Below are 21,018 nucleotides of genomic sequence, written 5' to 3'. Positions count from 1 at the left end.
GTTTCTCAGTGTGTGCAGCACCAGGTATGCTGGAGGTGTTAAGTGTTAGGTTTCCACTTCGCTGCTGCCTTCCTTTAAGTGTAGGTGAACTGAAACAGCGAGGGCAGTGATCTGCCCTGTGAGCAAGAAGGCTGAAGGTGAAAGAGGAAATTGTGGTTGTTTGGACAAAACCATCATTTCCTTAAAGCCCATGGCCCTCAGCTCTTATCTAGGTCACTAAAAAGAAGGTCAGAATGTGGGTTCTCAGTTTGTGAGGGTGACTCTGGGGCTGACAGTCTGGAGACCGTGTACTAGAGCTGTTTGCTCTGTAGGGTCATGCTGCTCACATCCTTGCAGTTCACCAGCTGGAAAATGCCGAGGGGAGACTTCTTTTTTCTAAAGTTTGTCTTTCAATGGAGTTGAACGGGTGATATATCATTCGCCATATCTTGAAGTAGTTTGCAAATGACCAAGAGAAATACTTGAATAATGTTTAAAATACCCCACCCCCTGATTATGAAGCTAGGGAAGAATGCCTCCTTTCAATTTTCTTTCTTTTTTTTAAAATTGTGATAAAAAATTATACATACATAACAAAATTTACCACTTTAACATTTCTAGGTGTGTGGTTTTGTGGCACTAAGCAGTCACATTGCTGTGCAACCATCACCGCCGTTCATCTCCAAAACCTTTTCATTTTCCCCAACCGAAATGATGTCCCCATTAAATGCTAACTCCCATTCGCTCCTTCCCCCAGCTCTTGGGGACCACCATTCTCCTTTCTGCCTCTGAATTTGACTACTCTAGAGCCTCATATAAGGAGAATCTATATATATTTTTACTGTCTTATATTTTCCATTACTCCCTGGCCGGGACCGTTCTACAAACTCTTGCTTTTCTCTGAGATTTACTTGTAAATTTGCATTATACCTTCTTAACTATGTGTGTATGATCTTTGCTTTTTACCCTACTGAAGGAAAATACCAGTCATAGGAAATGATGTGATGGAATGTTTATTTTATATATTTTATTTTTAGACATAGCACTTTATTGCATCAAGATTTTAGATGATGCTACACTGAGTACAGAATCAGATCCTGTCTTTGTCTAGCGGTGGCTTCTCAAAAGTAAAACTACAAGTGCTGGCTTTATCGCCCACCCCAGCCTTGACTCCCCAGAGGAGAGTATAAGAATGTTTGTGTAAGAGGTTGGAATAGCAGAGACAAGAGGCCAGTTAGTGGGGATTGTGAGCATTGTTTTAGGCTCTTCAGTACAAAGGTGACCTCTCAGTCTTTCTCCTTGTAGGTGGTACACCTTGAAATCCAAACCAGGAAAGAAAGATAAAGAGCGAGGAGAAATTGAAGTTGACATCCAATTTATGAGAAACAACATGACTGCTAGCATGTTTGACCTTTCCATGAAAGACAAGTCTCGGAATCCATTTGGGAAACTGAAGGACAAGATCAGGGGGAAGAATAAGGATAGTGCATCAGATACTGCTTCAGCCATCATCCCCAGCATGTCACCCTCCGTTGACAGTGAGGATGAGTCGTCTTCGAAAGACAAGAAAAAGAAGTCAAAGATTAAGACCTTGTTTTCCAAGTCTAATTTGCAGAAAACACCACTTTCCCAGTCCATGTCTGTCCTGCCTACTTCAAAGCCAGATAAAGTGCTGCTTCGTCCTGGAGACTTCCAGTCCCGGTGGGAGGATGATGACAACGAGGATGAGTCCTCCTCTGCCTCGGACAGTGAGTTTCCTCCTCCTCCTTACTTGGCCTTCCTACCTCAGCACAACTTACTTTGCTTTGAGAGAGAAAAAACAAACAAATCTTAAGAGCAAGATTTAAATTCAGCTTCTCAGTTACTAAAATGATGATGGTGGTGGTGGTGATGGTTATGATTATGGTGGTGGTGGTGGTTATGATGGTGATAATGGTGGTGGTGGTTATGATGGTGGTGGTGGTGGTGGTTATGATGGTGATGGTGGTGGTGATGATGGTGATGGTGATGATGGTCATAATGGTGGTGGTGATGGATTAGTTTGGTTAGGAAGCCTTCTCTATTTCTCAGCCCTCTGTTTTCTAAGAAATGTATAAATTCCTTTTCCAAAATGTCTGGCTCTATAACGGATGTGCATTACTAGAAGCTTTTGGAACTAACAGAATGAGTACATCTGGGTTTTTTGTTGTTGTTTTTTTTAAATTAAAGGTAAAACCATGGAACATTAGTGATATTTCATTGATTCATCAGGTATTTATTGAACTCCTATTATTGGACTTAAACTTCATGGGATTCATCCCTAATCAAAGCTATGGAATCCAATTCCCTTAACTCTGAATTAACTGTGTATTTTGAACTGCAATTTCAATGCTCAAATCCCTACTGTTGGCCAGATCTTGCTATTCTACCAAGAGTGCTGCCCTTTTCATTAGTGAGAGGTAGGGTTTCTCAGCCTTAGCACAACTCATAGTTTGGGCCATATATTCTTTGTTGTGGGGGGCTGTCTCATGCATTGCATGATTTTTGGGGGCACCCCTGGCCTCTAGCTGCTAGATATTTTTCACCAGTTGTGAAAACCGAAAATGTATTTAGACATGGACAAATCTCCCCACCCCAAGTTGTGAACCACTAGTTGAACTTCTTAATTCCCTTTTTTCTTCCTTTTTCTTCCCACAGTCATGTCTCACAAGAGAACAGTAAGTGCAGATACTAAGCAACTGAACCAGATCAACTTCAACCTTCCCAAGAAGGAAGGGCTCTCCTTTCTTGGTGGCCTTCGGTCCAAGAACGACTCCCTTTCCCGCTCTAATGTCTGCATCAACGGGAACCACGTTTACATGGAGCAGCCAGAAGGCAAGAATGAGACCAAGGACAGCACCTCTTCTTCTTCCCCTTCTCCCCAGGGCTTCAGGAAGAAGCATTTGTTCTCGTCGACAGAAAACCTGGCTCCTCGGGCTGGGAAGGAACCTGGGGAAGGGGGTGCAGTGTCATCTGACAAGTGGCTCTCTGAGTCTTCCACAAAGAACTCCCCGAAATCCATGACCCTGCCGCCCTCCTGGCCCCTAGTCAGCGGGGACATTGGGGAAAATACAGCCCCAGCGAAATCAGAGGTTGTGAAAGAATCCAAAGACAGCAAGAAGCACGAGAACAAGAAGTCCTCTTTGCTTTCTCTGGTGACAGGAAAGAAGGACGTGGCGAAGGGCGGTGAAGGCGAAAGCCCTGCTGCCACGCCCGGGACGGAGAAGGAAGGCATGCGGGGGGAGGACGGGCCCGGGCCTGTTGAAGGCGTGGTGAAGAGGTCTGAGAAGGGTACCATGGCCCTTGTCTCTGGACAGGGAAAGTCCCTGAACCCCTTTGAAGAAGTGCAGATCACAGAACCGGAAGCTGACCCAGAGCCCAAGTCTGAGCCAACACCACCTGTTACCTCTGCCAGGGCTCCCCAGACCAAAGCCGTGAAACCTCGGTGAGTCTTGGCCGTCTCTCTGTGATCATCAGAGCCCAGGGGAACGCCATGGGTGCAGCAGATTCTGAGTGTGCACGTTGGGAATACCAGGTTTTGGTTGTGGTATGTGCAGGACCTGTATTTAAGTCCGTCGCACACCTCCCTTTGAGGCTGATGTTGTCTTTCCTCCTTGCATTTTAACACTGGTTTGCTGTCACAAGAGACCCTTGGTCCACTCTTGAGTGTGCCTGTGACAGTTTTCTGTGTGTTTACTCCATCCTGAGTGAGCCTTGGGAGTTTCTGCTTGTCAGCGTGACTCACGTTCACTCACAGTGTTTCTGTGGTCTGGATTGGGAGAGGCTTGTTTTTGAGATTCTGCTTACTTTGATTTCACACAGACACACACAGACTGACACAGACACACAGATGATTGCTATTCAAAATGTGTGCTCGTTGCGCTGTGGTGCATCTCTTACTGCTTTGAACTATTTAGATGCTTTCTGTGTTATCACCAAAAGAAACTGTAGGCTGTCGCTTTACCTGGATTTTTCTGTTTCTGTTGCAAAGCCCTTCGTGTGGCAGATGTGCTCGGTGATAAAATGTGTCTCTTTTGTATATTAAGTATTGTTGTGTTCCTTGTTTAACTTCTTAAGGTATTGCCCCAATTATAACGTAAGTTTTTCCCTTTAAACGACTTTATTTTTACATGTTTTTTGCCTCTCGTACAGCATCTGCAACTGACCTGCAGATTTTTTTTTGTCCTTTTTGCAGACTGGAAGTGTCTCCAGAGGTTCAGCCCACAGCCAGGCTTCCTCCTTCCCCTAATTCTCCTCTCTTTTTTTCTGCTCTCCCTTCCAGTTCTGCTCAGACACCTGTCCCTTCTCAGTCGGGGCATGCGTCAGAGACACAGTGCTCAGATTCTCTCTCGTTCTTCTCCGCTTTCTCCTCTCCCCTAGCAGCTCCCATTTCCACATCCACTCCCATTGAAAGCTGGCCTTCCACTGACCGGGGCCAGGCTGATTCGGAAGAACCACCTTTGCTCCTTAATGCAGAGTTGCAAAAAGAGAGTTTAACACAAGTTTCAGATGCTGTTTCTTGTGCCTTGGGATCACTTTCCAAACAGCCCACTACTGCAGTGTGTGAAAGGATGGAAGAGGCTCCAGTGAGGATGACCAGCGAGAAGGACACAGAGGAGAAGACCAGTGTCGATGACTCAGAAAAGTCTCTCCTGAAGCAGCCTGAAATGGGGCAGCAAGAAGAACTTCTGAGGTTTCCCCCTAAAAAACAAGACTATACGCCTCCCTCTGAAGGGGCCCAAGAAGTGACATTCGCCCTTTCCGTGCGAAGTGGCAGGATGGAAAGCCCAGCTGGGAAGCCTGCGATGGGGGGAAACACAGACTTGGAGAGTCGGTCTGGGTCTTTTGAGGAGAACAAAGTTAGGGATGGCAGAATGACTTCTGCAGTCAAACAAGTGGTACCCCCTCTTCAAATGGGAGAATCGGTCCCCCAATTTGACTCCACAGTGCGGAGACATGAAGAGATGGGTCTGAATGGCAGTGGGGGCCAAAGGAAAATCAAGAAGCATGTGTCATTTTCTGAGCAGCTCTTCATGGAAGAGGAGGTGGAGAAGTCACCTGGACTGGTTGAAGAGGACAAAGGTAATCCCCAGGAGCAGCGGTGTGAAGGGGTTGCCGCCGGCAGTGTGTGTGACAGAGAGCCGGCTGAGTCTCCCCACACAGAAGACTTGGAGGGGGAAGTTGTGATTGAACCCAGTGTGCCAGCTGCCACGGCCGATCATCTGCCCCGCCCCTCTCACGAGGAGAGCGTCTCAGAAGGCCCAGTGAGTGAAGCAAGCCGAGGGAAAGGCATTCCACTCTTTAGGACTGAGGAAGATGATATCCTTATGGCTCAAAATCAGAGCAAAGCCAGTGATCATGAAGGTCTATTGTCTGATCCCCTGAGTGACCTTCCGTTGGCCTCGGATGTTAAATCTCCAGTCACGGCTGATCTGGACTTAACCCTTCCTTCCATTCCTGAAGTCGCATCGGATGATGAAAGAGTAGATGAGGTGGAAGACGACCGAGAGGCAGCAGAGGTGGCAACTCTGGAAGTAGGAGCTTCTTCCTTGAGCTCGTTACCTGCCCATCCTGAGAGGGCACCGAGTGGCGAGGCGGGTGGGTTGGCAGTGCCCACAGACAGCCTGCATGACCTCAGGTCGAAAGCACCTGAAGCTTCTGTTAGGGCTTCTTCAGAGGAGACTACAACTTTAGAAATTCATAAACCACATCTTGGCAAGAGTTCATGCTTGGATACACAGCTGCCAGGTCCTGGTGATGGCAAGGAGGAGAAACTGATGGGAAATGGCAGGTCAAGTCAACCTCCTGACGTGGCCCTGAATTCTCCTGTCTCCAGGCCCTCTTTTTCTGAGCCCTCTCCTGCCACACACTCTTTCCCTAGCTATCCATACTCTGACACTCACCACACCAGTACAGCAGAATCTCAAAAAAAAGCAACAGCAGAGGGCCTCCCTGGTAAAGTGGAAAATTCTGGCAAGAGGAAGCCGCTTCTTCAGGCCTGGGTCTCACCCTCGGAGACACATCCAGTCTCAGCTGGAACTGGGTCAGCCAAGCACAGGTGAGAGTCGGGAAAGATTGTCTTCATAAATGTGAGCAATGTCCCCTTTGCTTTTTGCCTGCAGAGGTTATTATGGCTTTTTAACTGCACAGATGTTCTGATGGTGCAACCCACCTGTTTTGCTGGCAGGGCCTGTTTTAAAAGGGCTGTCTCTTGTGGTGGGAATACCTCAAGACACTCCTATGTTTGTAGCAAGAATGTAGTAGTAGTCTTCAAAAATAGTTTAGGAATTATTCTGCACAGTCAGATTCAGAGCTCTGAAATAGCAGAGATGTACCATGGCGAGTATCTTAATGGTCTCAGAAACCAACTGAGATTGAAAGTGTTTCAAAGCTTCCTTTTTGCACAGCTCAGTGCGAAGCTAACATGTTTGTTCTGAACTCTTTCTTTACTGCTGAGAAACAGAAAGCTTTGTAAGGGCTCCCACAGTGGAGTCCTAGGCTGTATAGTTGCCTCCAAAAATGAGAGACTGTCTTTAATGTTCTCCTGACATGGAGAACGAGGACAAGGGGCTTGTGAGAACGTCAGGACACCTGGCTGTAAGCGTGTGTGTTGCTGGCTTGCATATGGCTGCCTAGTCCTGACTGCTTTCATTTCCACAGGAACATTGGTGTGTGTTAGATCAGAGATGTGAACAGCGTGTCACCACTCTCCCCCTCATCTCTGGCTGGCTGCCATCTTTGAGATGGGCAGTTTCTCAGTTCTGCTGTTACGGAAAGGTCTAAGGATCATTTCTCCCTTCTCTTTAGACTTCATCCTGTGAAGCCAATGAACACAACGGCCACCAAGATTGCTAACTCCAGCTTGGGAACTGCCACTATCATCAGTGAGAACTTGATCAACGAAGCCATTATGAAGGTATGTCTTCTCCAAGACGTGGGCATGTTAGTTAGGGATCTGGAAAAAAAACAAAAAAAAACCCATTTATAGAGTCACCATTGTATACATTTCCCTGGGCAGCAGGTAATGCCAGGAGTAACTTAACCATACGTCTTGTGTCTTTGGATAATCTCTGGAAGCCCCTGCACTTGTCACCAAATAATTTCTTTTCCTTTATGTTTATTTGGTTATTGTTGAATTTTTGTTTCTCAAGTAACATAATTGACATTATCACTTTTTTTTAATGAGAAGAAAATGTCACCCACCATCTGGCCCATTCAAATGAGATATTTAATTTTCATGTATCCTTTCTTATCTGTTGGCAAGGATATAAAATTCTTGTAGGTGTAATCATTGCACAGATACATTTTTTGTAACTTTGTTCTGAAATAATTTCAAATTTTAAAAAAAATTGCAAGAATAGTACAAAGAACTCCTGTGTACCTTTCATCTGAATTCACCAATTATTAACATTTTATCGGATTTGCTTTTTCATTCTCCCCACCCACTCTTTGTTCTCTCTTTGTATATATTTTTTCTGACCCATTTGAGAGTAAGTTACTTATATCATGCCTCTCTTACTTCTAAATACCTAAGTATGGAATTCCTAAGAATAAGGACATTTATCAAAATCAAGAAATTTAACATTGATGTGATACTCTTTTCTCATTTACTGTTTAGATTTCAGTTTCATCAATTGTCCCATTAATGTCCTTTTTAGGCTAAATTTTTTCCTCTGGATCCAGGATCCAATCCAGGATCACTTATTACGCTTCGTGATGTCTTAGTTTTCCTTATTCTAGAGTAGTTCCTTGGCCCTTTTTTTTTATTTTTTTTTATTTTTTAAGACATGGCCGTTTTTAAAGAGTGTGGATCAGTTGTTTGTAGAATTTGTTTCAGTTTGGATTTGTCTGATGTTTCCTCAGTTTGGTTGAGGTTATGCATTCTTGGCAGGAATTAACTATAGAAATTACATGTTTTTCTCAGTGCATGTGTGAAGAGGCACATTATGTCAGTCTGTACCAGCAGCGGAAGTGTTACCACTGATGACTTAGTTTAGGTGGTGTCCACCCAGGTTCTCCAGTGTAAAGTTGCTATTTTTCCCTTTACAATTAATAAGAAATCTGTGGGGAATTAATTTCAGACTATGTAAATATCCTGTTCCTCATCAACCTTTGAGTGACAGGCTTTAGTATCCATTGATGAATATGATAGTTGCAAAGTGGTATTTCTAGCTCCATCACCTGCAAGGAAACACTCTTCAATTCTTTTTCACTTTGTAGTATATCAACCTTTTTTGCATGTTGCTGCTTAATTATTTGAAATGGTTATACCAATATTCACTTAACTATTTCCCTATCTTTGGATATTTAGGTTGTTTTCTGTGTTTGTTTATTTTTTGTTAATCCTCACCTGAGGAGGATATTTTTCCATTGATATTTAGATAAAGTGGAAGGGAAGAAGGGAGGGAGGGGGAGAGAGAGACAGAGAGAGAGACCGACCCTGACTAGGGCCAGGGATCAAACCTACAACCCTTCGGTCTGTGGGCCAACACTCTAACTGCTGAGCCAAACCAGCCGGCCAGGGCTTTCTATTTTTAAAATTAAATTTATTGAGATAACATTGGTTAATAACATTACATAAAGTTCAAGTGTACAACTTTATAATATATTTTCTGTTTTGCCAGATGAATAACACTACAGTCAACAATTTCTTGCATAGAACTTTTTCCCTTCCTTAAGATTATTTCCTTAAACTCTCCCTCCCCAAATACAAAATCAACCTCCCAGGTGATTTCTGCATTAAGTGTCTTCATCCTGCCCTTTCTGGTTCTAAAATCAGAAGGATTTAGAATCCTGCTTGTAGCAGACCTCTGGTCTTTGGCTCATTATCACATGGATTGAAGGAGAATGATATACCGAGTGGTTGGTGACCATTAGTGGGCAAGGATATATTGTGTTTCAAACATGTGGAGAGAGCCCTGGCTGGTTTGGCTCAGCAGTTAGAGTGCCTGCCTGCAGACCAAAGAGTCGCGGGTTTGATTCTGGTCAAGGGTACATACCTTGGTTGCAGTTCATCCCTGCCCCTGGTCGGGGTCATGTGGGAGGCAACCAATTGATGTGTCTCTCTCACGTTGATGTTTCTCTCTCCCCCCCTCCCACTCTATCTGAAGAGAAATAGAAAAATATCCTTGGGTGAGGATTAAAACAACAAAAACACAAATACGTGGAGAGGAATTTCCTAAATGACTACTGGGGACTGAAGTTGGTATAAATAGTTTATTTTTGTAAAGGTCATCTAAAAGTTTCGTTCAGTCATAGATTTTACCATCCCATGGACTTCAGGACATCAAATAGTTTTTGTGTTTTTAAAATAAAACTTTTTGCTCTGTCTCCTTCCCTCCTGCAAGCATTTGCAGGGCGGAGCGCGGGGGGTGGGGGTGTGTGTGTGTTAATCCTCACCCAAGGATATTTTTCCATTGATATTTTTTAAATAGAGTGGAAGGGAGGGGGGCGGGCAGAGAGGTGAAAGAGGCACATTGATTGGTTGCCTCCTGCTTGACCCCAACCAGGGCTGGGTATTGAACCTGCAACCTAGTATGTGTCCCTGACCAGGAATCAAACCCAAGACCCTTCAGTCTGTAGGCGATGCTCTAACTGCTAAGCTAAACCAGCCAGGGCCCTGCAAGCATATTCTAAGTTCTGGGTGGTGGATGTCGCCTCTGGCCGCACTGCACCTAAGCCACCAGGAACTGGGCTAAAGGCTCACTGAAAGTTGGAGATCTGAATTTCAGGTAAAGAGGCTGAGTAATAATAATGAATTATGGCTCAAGACAAGTTAGCATCTTGCCTTCTCTCGGAATTACCAGCTGCAGCCAGAACTGTGCACCTACCATGTTTTACCGCTAGCTTAAACATGTACCATAACTTGAGCAGCTCAGCTTGGCTGGGTTCTGCGGTTGTATAGAAGAGGCAGCACTTGTCTTCCTGGAGTTAACAATATTTACCAGGAAATTGGGCAAAATAAGAGTACAGGACATTGATGAAAACTAGAGTAATTTAGTAGCTTCCCATCCCCTCTGCCTTTTACTGTGGAATGCAGCTTGGCTCCAAAGAGAAACAACACCTAGCTTTCAGGAAGTGAGCAAGAAAGACCCTTGGCTCCCATTTTATTTACTCTTCAAAGCTTGTTTAATCAGGGGCTTATCTCCTGGCCCTGACAGAGAGAATAATCTGCCTTAAAACAAAGGCAATTGCTACTTGGTTTGCTCATGATTTGTTAAGTCCTACTGCTGCCCCTCTGCCTGCCTGCAACAAAGTTCTTGGTCCTGGACCATACCTAGTAAATACTTGGAGTAAATGTGGAAAGTTTCCTGCAGACTGCTGTTGGCTGGCCATATAATAGATGCTTTGTAATAAGGCATAAACAATACTTATAAAAGTAACTACTCTTTGGAATGTTGCAATGTAAGAGAGAGGTTAAAGAAATTGCATAGGTAGCCCTGGCTGGTTTGGCTCAGCGGTTAGAGCATCAGCCTGTGGTCCGGAGAGGCCCTGGTTCAGTTCCTGCTAAGGGCATGTACCTTGGTTGCAGTTTGTCCCCAGCCCTGGTTGGGTTGTGCGGGTGGCAGCCATTTGATGTGTCCCTTTCACATCGATGTTTCTCTCTCTCTCTCTCTTTCTCTCTCCCTCCCACTCTATCTGAATAAAAAATGGAAAAATGTCCTCAAGTGAGGATAAAAAAATAAATAAATAAGAAAGAAAGAAAGAAATTGCATAGCTAAAGTTACGAGAAGCTTGCTGAATCATTACTATAATGGTTTGGGGGGAAGGTATTTTTCTTAGGGCCAACATCCTTTATAGATGATTTATAACTAGGGTGTATTATTTACTCAGGTGCTTTGACACTTCCATTTAAAAATAATGTAGACAACTACATCCAAAAACCATCTGTCCTGTTTATGTGGAAAAAGTTGGACACAATTTGAATATACATCATTATTATAACAACTGTGTGGGGAAAAAAATCCAATGTAAAAATCCTGAGAGGAAATATGTGACAATGGGCACTGTTGTTTCTTGAATTAATGGGTATTTTATTTGTACCTCTTTCTCCCCATGGCTGGTGCTCACCTTTTATAATGTTGAATTGTTTTATAATTTTTTAAGTCATCACATTCCTAGAATCTTCTAATGATTTCAAAGTCCTACATACTTTTCCCTTTGGAATACAGACTCTAAATTGAATAGCTCTTTGACAGACTGTATGAAATACCTTAAGCCCTGGCTGGTTTGGCTCAGCGGTTAGACCATTGGCCTGCGGTCTGGAGAGACCTGGGTTTGGTTCCCACTAGGGGCATATACCTCGGTTGCAGTTTTTCCCCGGCTCTGGTTGGCTCGTGTGGGTGGCAGCCACTCAATGTGTCCCTTTTACGGCAATGTTTCTCTCTCTCTCTCCCCCTCCCACTCTATCTGAACAAAATATGGAAAAATGTCCTTGGGTGAGGATCCAAAAAATATATACACACACACACACACACACACACACACACACACACACCTTAAGAGTATATGTCTTTTTAATTTTATGCATTTATCTTAAGGAAATATCTAGAGATGTAACCAAATATTTATGTTAAATTTTAATTAAAATGTTATTATATAATTGTGAAAATTAAAAACCCAGATACCCAGCGAGAAACGTGGTTAAATATAATGGAATTTTAAGCATCCATTAAAACAATTTTTGCTAAAATGTAATGATGGGAAAAGGTTCACGAAATAATAATTTAAAGAAACTATAAAACTATATTCTGTATGATGTTAAAGCTGTAAAACATTCCATAAAGAAACTGAGGAAAAATAAGAAAGAGACCCAAACATTATGTGTTGGAGTTACAGGTAGTAATTTTTACCACTTCTGTATTTGAGATTTCCCATGTGAGCAGATACTCCTTTTATAATTAAAAACAAAATCCTGTTATTTGGGGAGGAAATTAATTGTAATTCACCTCCAAGTCTAATTCAGATGTCACTCCATCTTTGAAGCTTGTCCGATCACCTGCGTGGCAGTGGTTTCTTGTTTGTCCAGCTCCTTCGGCACACTGTACGTCTCTGAACTCCAACCTCCAACCTCTAGAACCTCAGGTTACAGTCATTGAGCCCCTCTTTTGTATTTCTTCTTTTTAAAAAAAAAAAATTTTTTTTCATTATTGATTTTAGAGAGAGAGAGAAATATCGATGAGAGAGAACATCGATTGGCCGCCTCCTGCATGTCCCCCACTGGGGATTTGTCCCACAACTTGGACATGTGTCCTGACCAGGAATTGAACCAGCGACCTCTTGGTGCATGGGTCGACGCTCAACCACTGAGCCACACAGGCCGGGCTCTTTTGTATTTCTTTTAGCTATTTAGACTTCTTTGCTGACTTGATCTCTTTTTTTCCCCTTCTTTCCTCTTCAAAGAAATACACCCCCTCGGACCCTGCTTTTGCTTATGCACAGCTAACCCACGATGAGCTGATCCAGTTGGTTCTCAAACAAAAGGAAACAATAAGCAAGAAGGAGTTCCAGGTTCGAGAGCTGGAGGACTACATCGACAATCTGCTGGTCAGGGTCATGGAAGAAACCCCCAATATCCTCCGAGTTCCGGCTCAGGTCGGCAAAAAGGCAGGAAAGATATGAATGGCCAGCATACAACACTGAGACTTCCCCGTGGGTTTGTTTCCACGTCTTCCTGAGGTCAAGGACTCTGTATGCCTGATAACCAGCATACTAGCTCCAAGTCACCATCTCTCTCCCTTGCCTCTTATCTGGCAAGAGTCAATTCTACCAGCTGAAGCCAGGTTAATTATTACAATGAATCTTTTACTGTACGTTCCCAGGATTTTATTTTTAAAATGCCACTGTGCCTTATGTTGTAAATATTTTATGCCCTGACCAAAGACATGGTCATAAGATCTGACCCTGGCCCAGAGAGTCATATGGCGCCAGGGGTATTAATGTATTTTAACATCGGGGTTTCCTTTCTTTGATATTGAGTATCACCCAGTCATTAACGCTTGGGGTAAAATGCGAAGGTGCTGTGTTACACGTACTTTCTTGGCTTTTGAGTAGCTCAGGTGTGTCTTTTTGGCAGCAGATGCTAAATTTTGATGTTACGTCAACCTCTCGGGCTTCTTAGACTTGGTCTTATTTTTTGACGGGCAGAGGAGTTTAGGGAAAGCCACTGAGTATACCTTTTAGATTTTGAACAAGTTGCCTTTTGTAAACATCAGCTTCCACTACTCTCTAGCCTTAAAATTGTGCTCTGTGTAGATCCACAGGACCCTTGAGAAGTAGAACAGGGGAATGAGTCACTTGACACTCACTTAGGGGGAGTTGGTCCAAGTCCCTCCTCACGTGATAGCAAGGTTCCTGCTGGCTAGAATGGCCTAGCCGGTGCCACGCTAAGGGACCAGGTGACCCAGCCCTTACTAAAATGGTTCCACCAGGTACGGAATGATTTTAGTGGGATTCCTGTGGCCTCTTCACCCTGTGCCTTGGCTCCCTGGTTTCCTTGGCAGCTCTTCCTGGCATTCCCCCCTTGTTATAAAATGGTAAAGAGCAAGAAGATGATACTTGTTTTGAGATTGCTGTATTTTTAAGACTGGATTAATACACATATTTTAAAAAATTAGGACACTTGCCCTCTTCTTAATTAACAGTATCAGTTCAAATTCTTTAGGTAATTTCATTGTTAGTAACCTAATGATTGGACTTAGCATGTTTCTGTATTACTCATCCTTCTTTCCTGGTTGTGACAGTCTCACCAGATCTGGACCATTCTCCTGGGGGAGGAATATTGCTGACCAGTGGGGCAGGCAGGGTGGCAATACCAGCAGGTATTAAATTGGGAATCTCTTCTTCGCATATTCTTGTTATATTGAGGTTAAGAGGCAAGATTGTTGGCATTGGAATTCCTCTTCAGGATCACGTTTGCTGCAACCTTAGTTCTATCGGAGCACTTTAATCTGAAGGATGGTATTGTAACTTGATTTATCTAATTAGTTTTTAACTACCTATAGCTATTTTATTTAATTCTCTCCTACAGTACTGGGGACCACCGTAAACTTCTCAGATGACTTGTATTTTTGTAGTGCTATGAAATTTATTTTCATACCTACAAAGAGAATTGTATATTCACTTGAATTCTGAAATTGTACATGTATATATTTGTTCCACAACATGTTTTTTTTACTTGATATAAATGTGTTTTGACTGTGATAACCCAAGTGCACTGGGGGACGGGTGTGCTCTGAATGGTCTCTCCTTGACGAGCAGGTGGAGACGTGTACTGTTCAGAAGGGGCTGGTTTGCTGATTGCTGCTGGGACCTCGGGAATGTGCCTTGGTCAGTGTTTGAGAGGGGTGCTGGGTGGAGGAGTGAATTCCTGTGCTCTGAAATGCCACTTGGGAACTCTGGAGAATGAAGGACAATTTACTTCAAGGGTGTCTGGTTTCGACCACTGCTGGAAAAAAATTCAACTTAGAGCATTCCTGTACCTCTCAAAGTTGGCAGCCTGAAGGTCCTTAGTTAATAACTGTTCCTGAGGACTCTACTTTTGGGGAGAATTTATCTAAGAAAATCTTTAGCCCACTCTAAGCCATTAGTAGGGCTTGGTGAGTTTGGTTGCTGGACTCCTACACCTGGCATATGCCTGAAGGCCTGTGCCCATCTATACAAGAACTGGGACTTGTCCCTAGCTGCTGTGAGTGCTAACCTAACTGATGGGCCCCGGGAGGAGGCTGTGCTCTGGAGAAGCAGGGGCAGCTCTCTTCTTGGCCTTGCCTACCTGCCTCCAGGAAGAATAGGCAGAACTTTAAGGCAGCATCAGATTAAATACCAAACACCTTGCAATCAATTTCAACTGGAGGTCAGCTCCATGAAAAAAATGTCAATCCTTTGCTTGGTTGTTTCATATCATCTCATTGCTTGGGCTTTGACGGGGGTCCTGCCCTTCCCTTTTATTCCTGTGTGTTAACCTCATCAGAATAGTAGAATGGAGGAGCAAGAAAGTCTGTCCTTTGCCACGAGGAACAGCTGTTGACCTGAGTGGAGAGGTGTGTGCATGCATGCGTGCACCAATGGGATACATGTGTGTGGTTCCAGCTTTGCTAACAGTGGGAGCTCGAAAGGGAGGAAGGTCCATGACACTCAGCCACATACTGTTGAAGGTCAGAGCCAATTAAATGTTAAATTATGCAGGATTTTTCCTCACTGGCTCCCTTCTCCCAATTGACTCTTTTTTTCTTTTTTAGAACTACTAATTAATAATCCCTCAAGGCTAAAAGATAAATTGTCTTAGGTAGAGAACATAATCTCCTAGTATCCACACCAACTTCAACACTGCAGTTTCTCTGTATTTATTATGTGAACTACTAACCTGACCTCTTCCTTCCTCCGACGCTTGAAGGATTGCCCAGTGTTTTGGGATTGTAGAGTTATTTCCTGCTTTATTACTTTGGGAATTTTGAACTTCTCTGATTTTGTTTTTAAAAAGTAACCTAAAATTTCCTACAACACTAAATAAAATGGTACTACCTTTCAAAGATTTGTGTCTGTGGTTTAGTATGGATGTAATGAAATTTTCTTCTGTCTTCCTGGACAACTTCCCTTGGGGGTGACCAGCATTTCTCACCCTCTGAGGATCTCTCACCTGGATTCCTACTGCTGCCACCTTGCCTGGTGCCCAGGGGTCCCAATGCCCTTTCTCCTCCAGAGAATGGAACATCTTTGATCTCTCTATGACACACCCCTCATCTTGGTCTTCCGCAGGGACCTCAGACTCTCACAAAATGGAGAGAAAGCTGCTTCTGCCCTTGCATATCAAGTGCTCATTTTAGGCTGAACCTTGACTACAAAAGGAAGTCCCATTTATTGATTTCCCACTGATCACTAAGCACATCCATCCCCCTGGCCACCCACTTGGTCTATAGATTTCTCTAAGTAAAGTTATAAAGGCTCATTCTTAGGGCAGGGGAAGTAAGACAAATCCTAAATTCCTCACTACCAAGAGTGTAACCTCTATTATTTTTATTTGTCCCAGCATCTTCCCCTCACACAAATAGATACATTTTTAAATGAAGATGATACATTTTTAAATAAGATACATTTTATAAAAGAGGATGAGTGGTACAGACTGTTCAGAACATTTCACATGCCTTTAGATAATTTTCTGCAACAAGGACCAATAGTAGGAAGACTTCCCCAGTTACCTCCCTCCCTCACCACCACCACTGCAGAGGAGCTGTGGCAACTGCAAAGATTATCTAGGTCACTTCTGGCTCAGGTTATCATCGTAGCCACCTGTGCACCAGAATGAGGCCTTGCTGGGGGAGCACCCTGTCCCCCTCCCCCATGGAAAACTCACAGGGTGTAGTTACCACTCTTTAACCTTGGCCAAAGTATCAGCATAGGCTCCCTTGAACTCAGTCTCTAACCAAATGGATCCCATGCCTAACCAAATGGATCACATCTTTTGTGATCTCCAGTGTTCCCCATTCATATTCAAAACTGGCTTGCTTGAGCTCTGTGGGACCAGCATATTCTAAAGCCACAAAGTCTCCGGAGGGAAGATGTCCTCACTTAGCCTTTTGATGTTCAACTATTTTACACAGAAACCTGTATCCTGAGCCCTGGAAATAGTCACCTGGTGACAGTGATAGGCTCTGCAGAATGGAGAGAAAGCTGCTTCTGTCCTTGCATATCAAATGCTTACCTCAGGCTGAAACTTGACTGCAAAGCCCATTTATTGAGTTCCTACTGTTCACCAAGCACTGATGCGACTATTTCTAATTCTCATCAAGGTAGATAAAATCTCCATTATGCAGATGAGTCTTAGAGAGGCATCAGAATTTGAGTTTGCTTGGGGTCACGCAGTGAGTACTTCAGAAAGAATTTGAGCTCACCTGTCTGACCTGGAGTTCTGGAGCAAATATAGCATTTCCTGTTTTTGTACAGCCAGCGAGCCAAGGATGATTTTTACTTTTTTTTTTTTTTTCCCAACTGTAAGATAAATAAGTCTAGAGATCTAATGCACAGAATTATAAGCACAGTCAACAACAAAACACTGAGATTTTTACGTTTTAATGATTAAAAAAATAAAAATGATGCTATTTTATGACACATGACAATTACATGGAACTCACATTTCGGTGTCCACCGGGTTTTATGGGAACACAGCCATGCTCGTTTGTTCACGTCCTTGTCTGAGACTGTTTCCACCTTACAGCAGCAGACTAGAGTAATTGAGACAGAGACTTTATTGTCTGCCAAACCTAAATATTTGCTATTTGGCCCTTTACAGAAAAAGTTTGCTGACCCCTAGACTAGGATCACTTTGGGGGCCAAGGAGATCATATTCTGATTCCCTTGGAATCCTGGAGGGTTGGAGCAGGCAGGGATAATGGAGACCATGCAACTCAGTCCTCCCTCCAGATGAAGCCAGGTAAGCCACACAGGCTCCCTGAGGAGGGAAGTTGCAGGTGAGGTGACAGTCTGTGCAGCGAATGGGGCCTGTGGCCACCTCCTCAGAGTTATCAGACGCCTTTGTTCGTAGGAGTTCACGAAATGGAACACATTGCTCCTCCACCCGGGAGAGGGAATATGTGCTGGGGTCACAGAATAAACAACACAAAAGGGAAACGTGAATACGAGTGAGGGAAGTTATCTGGCACCAGATTTAGGAGGTCCTGGCTGTGCTCTGTGCTGCGGCTGTCCCCTGAGGGTGTTGGGGAAGAATGAGTGTCCGCTACAGAGCTGAGGTGGTGGAAAGAAAATCCTGTCAGAAAGGCTCGAAGGCCTGAGCCACTGCCAGGCTTCGTGTGACAGAGGAAAGAGAGTCCTCGGGGCTCAGAGTGAAACTGGTTTTGGGTGACATTTCAGTAACAGCTGGGAGGAGCCCAGGGGTAAGGTCAGATGAAGGACCTGAGAGCAGCCCACTGCCCCCCTAGTTGCTTGCTCTGGATTAGAATGCTCCTGCCTCTGAGAGTCTGTGCTACTGCTGACAGGCCCACCTCGGATGGGTATGAATGGGTATGGATGGGTACGGATGGGTACGGTTGGGTACGGATGGGTACGGATGGGTACGGTTGGGTACGGATGGGTACGGATGGGCACGGATGAGTACGGTTGGGTACGGATGGGTACGGATGGGTAGGGATGGGTACGGATGGGTACGGATGAGTACGGATGGGTATGGATGGGTACGGATGGGTAGGGATGGGTACGGATGGGTACGGATGGGTATGGATGGGTACGGATGGGTACGGATGGGTAGGGATGGGTATCCCCAGGCGCTGAACAGCTCTTTACTGAGTGCCAGCCCTCGCTGTAGGAGGGGTTCCCAGCACACAGGGATGAAAAAGCCAGATCATTTCCTCAGAGACTTGCAATCAAAAGGAAAGTCAGACAGGTAAACAGCTAACTAGAATATACACATCGAACCAAGGGGGAACTGGAGGAGAACTTCCTTCAGGTCCCACGCCTTCAGTGCCTTCCTCTTTGGTCTCCTCTCTAGAAAGAGCTCTGGCCTTCATAAGGTCACTATTTCCCATCTGAACCATGGCTGGGCCTTTCCAACAGCCCCCTCCACGGTAGCTTTCTGCTCTACTCAAGCCCGTCCTGGGCATGCAGCATTCTAAAAGCCTGTGTGTCAGGAACCATGAGAGCGCTGCTAATGATGCAGAGATAAGAAACAGGGTTCCAGCCCTGGCCAGTTTGGCTCAGCAGTTGAGTGTCGGCCTGTGGACCAGACAGTCCTGGGTTCGGTTCCCGCTAGGGGCATGTACCATAAAAAAAAAAAAAGGAAAGAAACATGGTTCCAGTTTCACAGATAGGGGATGGGGGACGCGGGTTTGAGGAGAATCTGTTAAACAGACCATCACTATTATCGATGATGGTAACTCTAAGAAGTGTTTGTGGCAGTGGGAAGGGCACCGAGGGTAATGTCTCTGTCCTGATTTCCCAGAGGAAGGCGGATAAATTTCCTAAATAAATCAAGTTCTTCTTGGGAAAGTGCAGAATCTCAGACCTATACGTCTTGGTAGAGTGCGCCATCTTCTGGCCTGGGCCCTGCCCACCACCCAGCCTATTAGTGTCTGAGGACAACTGTGGCTCTTTTATGCTATCACACACTTGTGACTAGAAAATAGATCCACCTCTCCACTTCTTACAGTTGCTGGTTGGAGGATCATAAAACAGCTCTTCCATTTTACTTACAGTCACGTAGGGGAAAGTAGAATTTTAAGACTTCTGTCATGGGTAGATGACTATAATAACGCCATTATTTTAAAAAATGCAGTTATGTTCAAGATCTGCACAAAATTAGGGGTGAGAGGAGTCTTCTGCTGTTCTTGTATGATAATGTAAAGAGCTACTCTCAATGCTAATTATGTTGTTTTTAGGGACATGTTTCCCTCCTCAGTAAGAATGTCGACTGTAGTGCCTGAAACTAACTCAGAAATTCTGAGTTGTGTGTGCACATGAGCATGTAACACACAATAGTCACAGATATAGATGTCCTTGTTCTGCATTGCAGTCCAAGGAACTCACAGTTTCACATTCTCACTAGGCATAGAGGGAGCTTTTCATACCTGACCCTGACCAATGATTATAGCTCTTTCTTTTTTTGTTAATCCTCCTCACCAGAGGATATTTTTAGATAGAGTGGAAGAAAGGGAGGGAGGTTGGGGGGCGGGGGGGAGAAAGAGAAAGAGACACTGATGTAAGAGATTGGCTGCCTCCCACACAACCCCAGGGATCGAACCTGCAACCCAGGTACGCGCGCTTGACTGGGAATCAAACCTGAGGCTAACCCTTAACTTGCTAAGCCAAACCAGCCAGGGCTGATTACAGTTCTTTCAAAAGAACCTATAGCTCTGTCCGATGAGATCCCTTTCTTTTTGAGGCTCAAATGCTGTTTGAGTACTCACTGGACTCATTGTGTAGATTTGACTCTTCAGATTAATGAGCACCATTTTTCTTTTGAAAAATTTCAGCTCTAGGATGCATAATAATTTACAGATCTTCTAAAGAAGACAGCTGTAACCTGTATCTCATCCCTCAAGGGAGTATCCCTGTTTGTTAAGGGGCTGGAAAGACACCCTTACCTTTCGATTCATTCTGCATAGGAGCTGTTCATTGATTTTCTGTTCTCAGTGAGAATGGATGAGCTCATTGTACAAGATTGAAATTGAACCTACAACAACTTCTAAAATCTACCAATGCCAGAGACCTCACTGAAACTCTCCATTGTCAGCCTGAGAAATAGAAATTCTCCACACTTGCTAGGATGACTCCCATCTGTTTTCTTGGAGTCCTTAGGACAAGCTTCTGGCTGTACTTGTCATTTAATTCTTATTTTTCAGACACAACTGATTCTAAAACTTCCAAGCATTAAAGTATTTATTCTTAGAGTGCAATTAAGATTTACTTATAAGAAAATACATGCTCTTTTTGGTGACTTTTAATTTATACTCAAACAAGATATATATAATATTTATTTATTTATTTTTATCCTCACCTGAGGATATTTTTCCATTTATCTTCAGATAGAGTGGGAGGGAAAGAAAGGGAGAGAGAGAAACATCCTCACATGGACTGGTTGTCTCCCACACGAGCCCGACCAGGGCTGGGGATAAACTGCAACCGAGGTACGTGCCCTTGACTGGAATCGAACTTGAGACTCATTGGTCTGAGAGCTGATGCTCTAACCGCTGAGTCAAACTGGCCAGGACATGATTTACATAATTTTTAAATTGTAAGCTTGGTTTCAGTAACAGCATCAATTTTGCTCAAGACTCTTTAATCTATACCAGCAATTTCTCAACTGGTGTGCAAGTTGTATACAATACCTGACTATTTAGTCATGGGCCCTGACCTCTTTTCCCTTAGAATTAAAAAAAAAAAAAAAAAGACAAAAGCCAACACAACAATAGCCATCCAGTGTGAATGAATCAAAATTATACCCTTTTTTTTTTTTAGATCGGCAAAAAATATAATCTGTATTATTATTATTATTTTTTAGATAGAGTGGGAGAGGGA

General features: G+C 43.9%; 1 protein-coding gene across 2 annotated transcripts in view; it reads left to right on the top strand.

The window, feature by feature from the left end:
* The window catches only part of RAB11FIP1 (RAB11 family interacting protein 1), a 30,315-nt gene extending 14,804 nt beyond the window's left edge, over positions 1–15,511 (top strand). The window contains exons 2-6 of one of the 2 annotated variants that reach the window (XM_036249841.1): positions 1,285–1,727; positions 2,656–3,442; positions 4,193–6,055; positions 6,805–6,913; positions 12,400–15,511. In XM_036249841.1, the coding sequence (XP_036105734.1) occupies positions 1,285–1,727; positions 2,656–3,442; positions 4,193–6,055; positions 6,805–6,913; positions 12,400–12,618 (3,421 nt within the window). In that variant the 3' untranslated portion in view covers positions 12,619–15,511. The remainder of the gene's footprint in view (positions 1–1,284; positions 1,728–2,655; positions 3,443–4,192; positions 6,056–6,804; positions 6,914–12,399) is intronic. The other variant, XM_036249842.1, reaches the window with a different exon arrangement.
* Positions 15,512–21,018: the final 5,507 nt, after the last annotated feature.

This window comes from Molossus molossus, unplaced genomic scaffold (genome assembly GCF_014108415.1).
Source record: "Molossus molossus isolate mMolMol1 unplaced genomic scaffold, mMolMol1.p scaffold_m16_p_9, whole genome shotgun sequence".
In the NCBI taxonomy this organism is placed as follows: Eukaryota; Metazoa; Chordata; class Mammalia; order Chiroptera; family Molossidae; genus Molossus; species Molossus molossus.
Note: the sequence above shows the minus strand (reverse complement) of the source record. Positions and strands in the feature narration are given on the sequence as shown.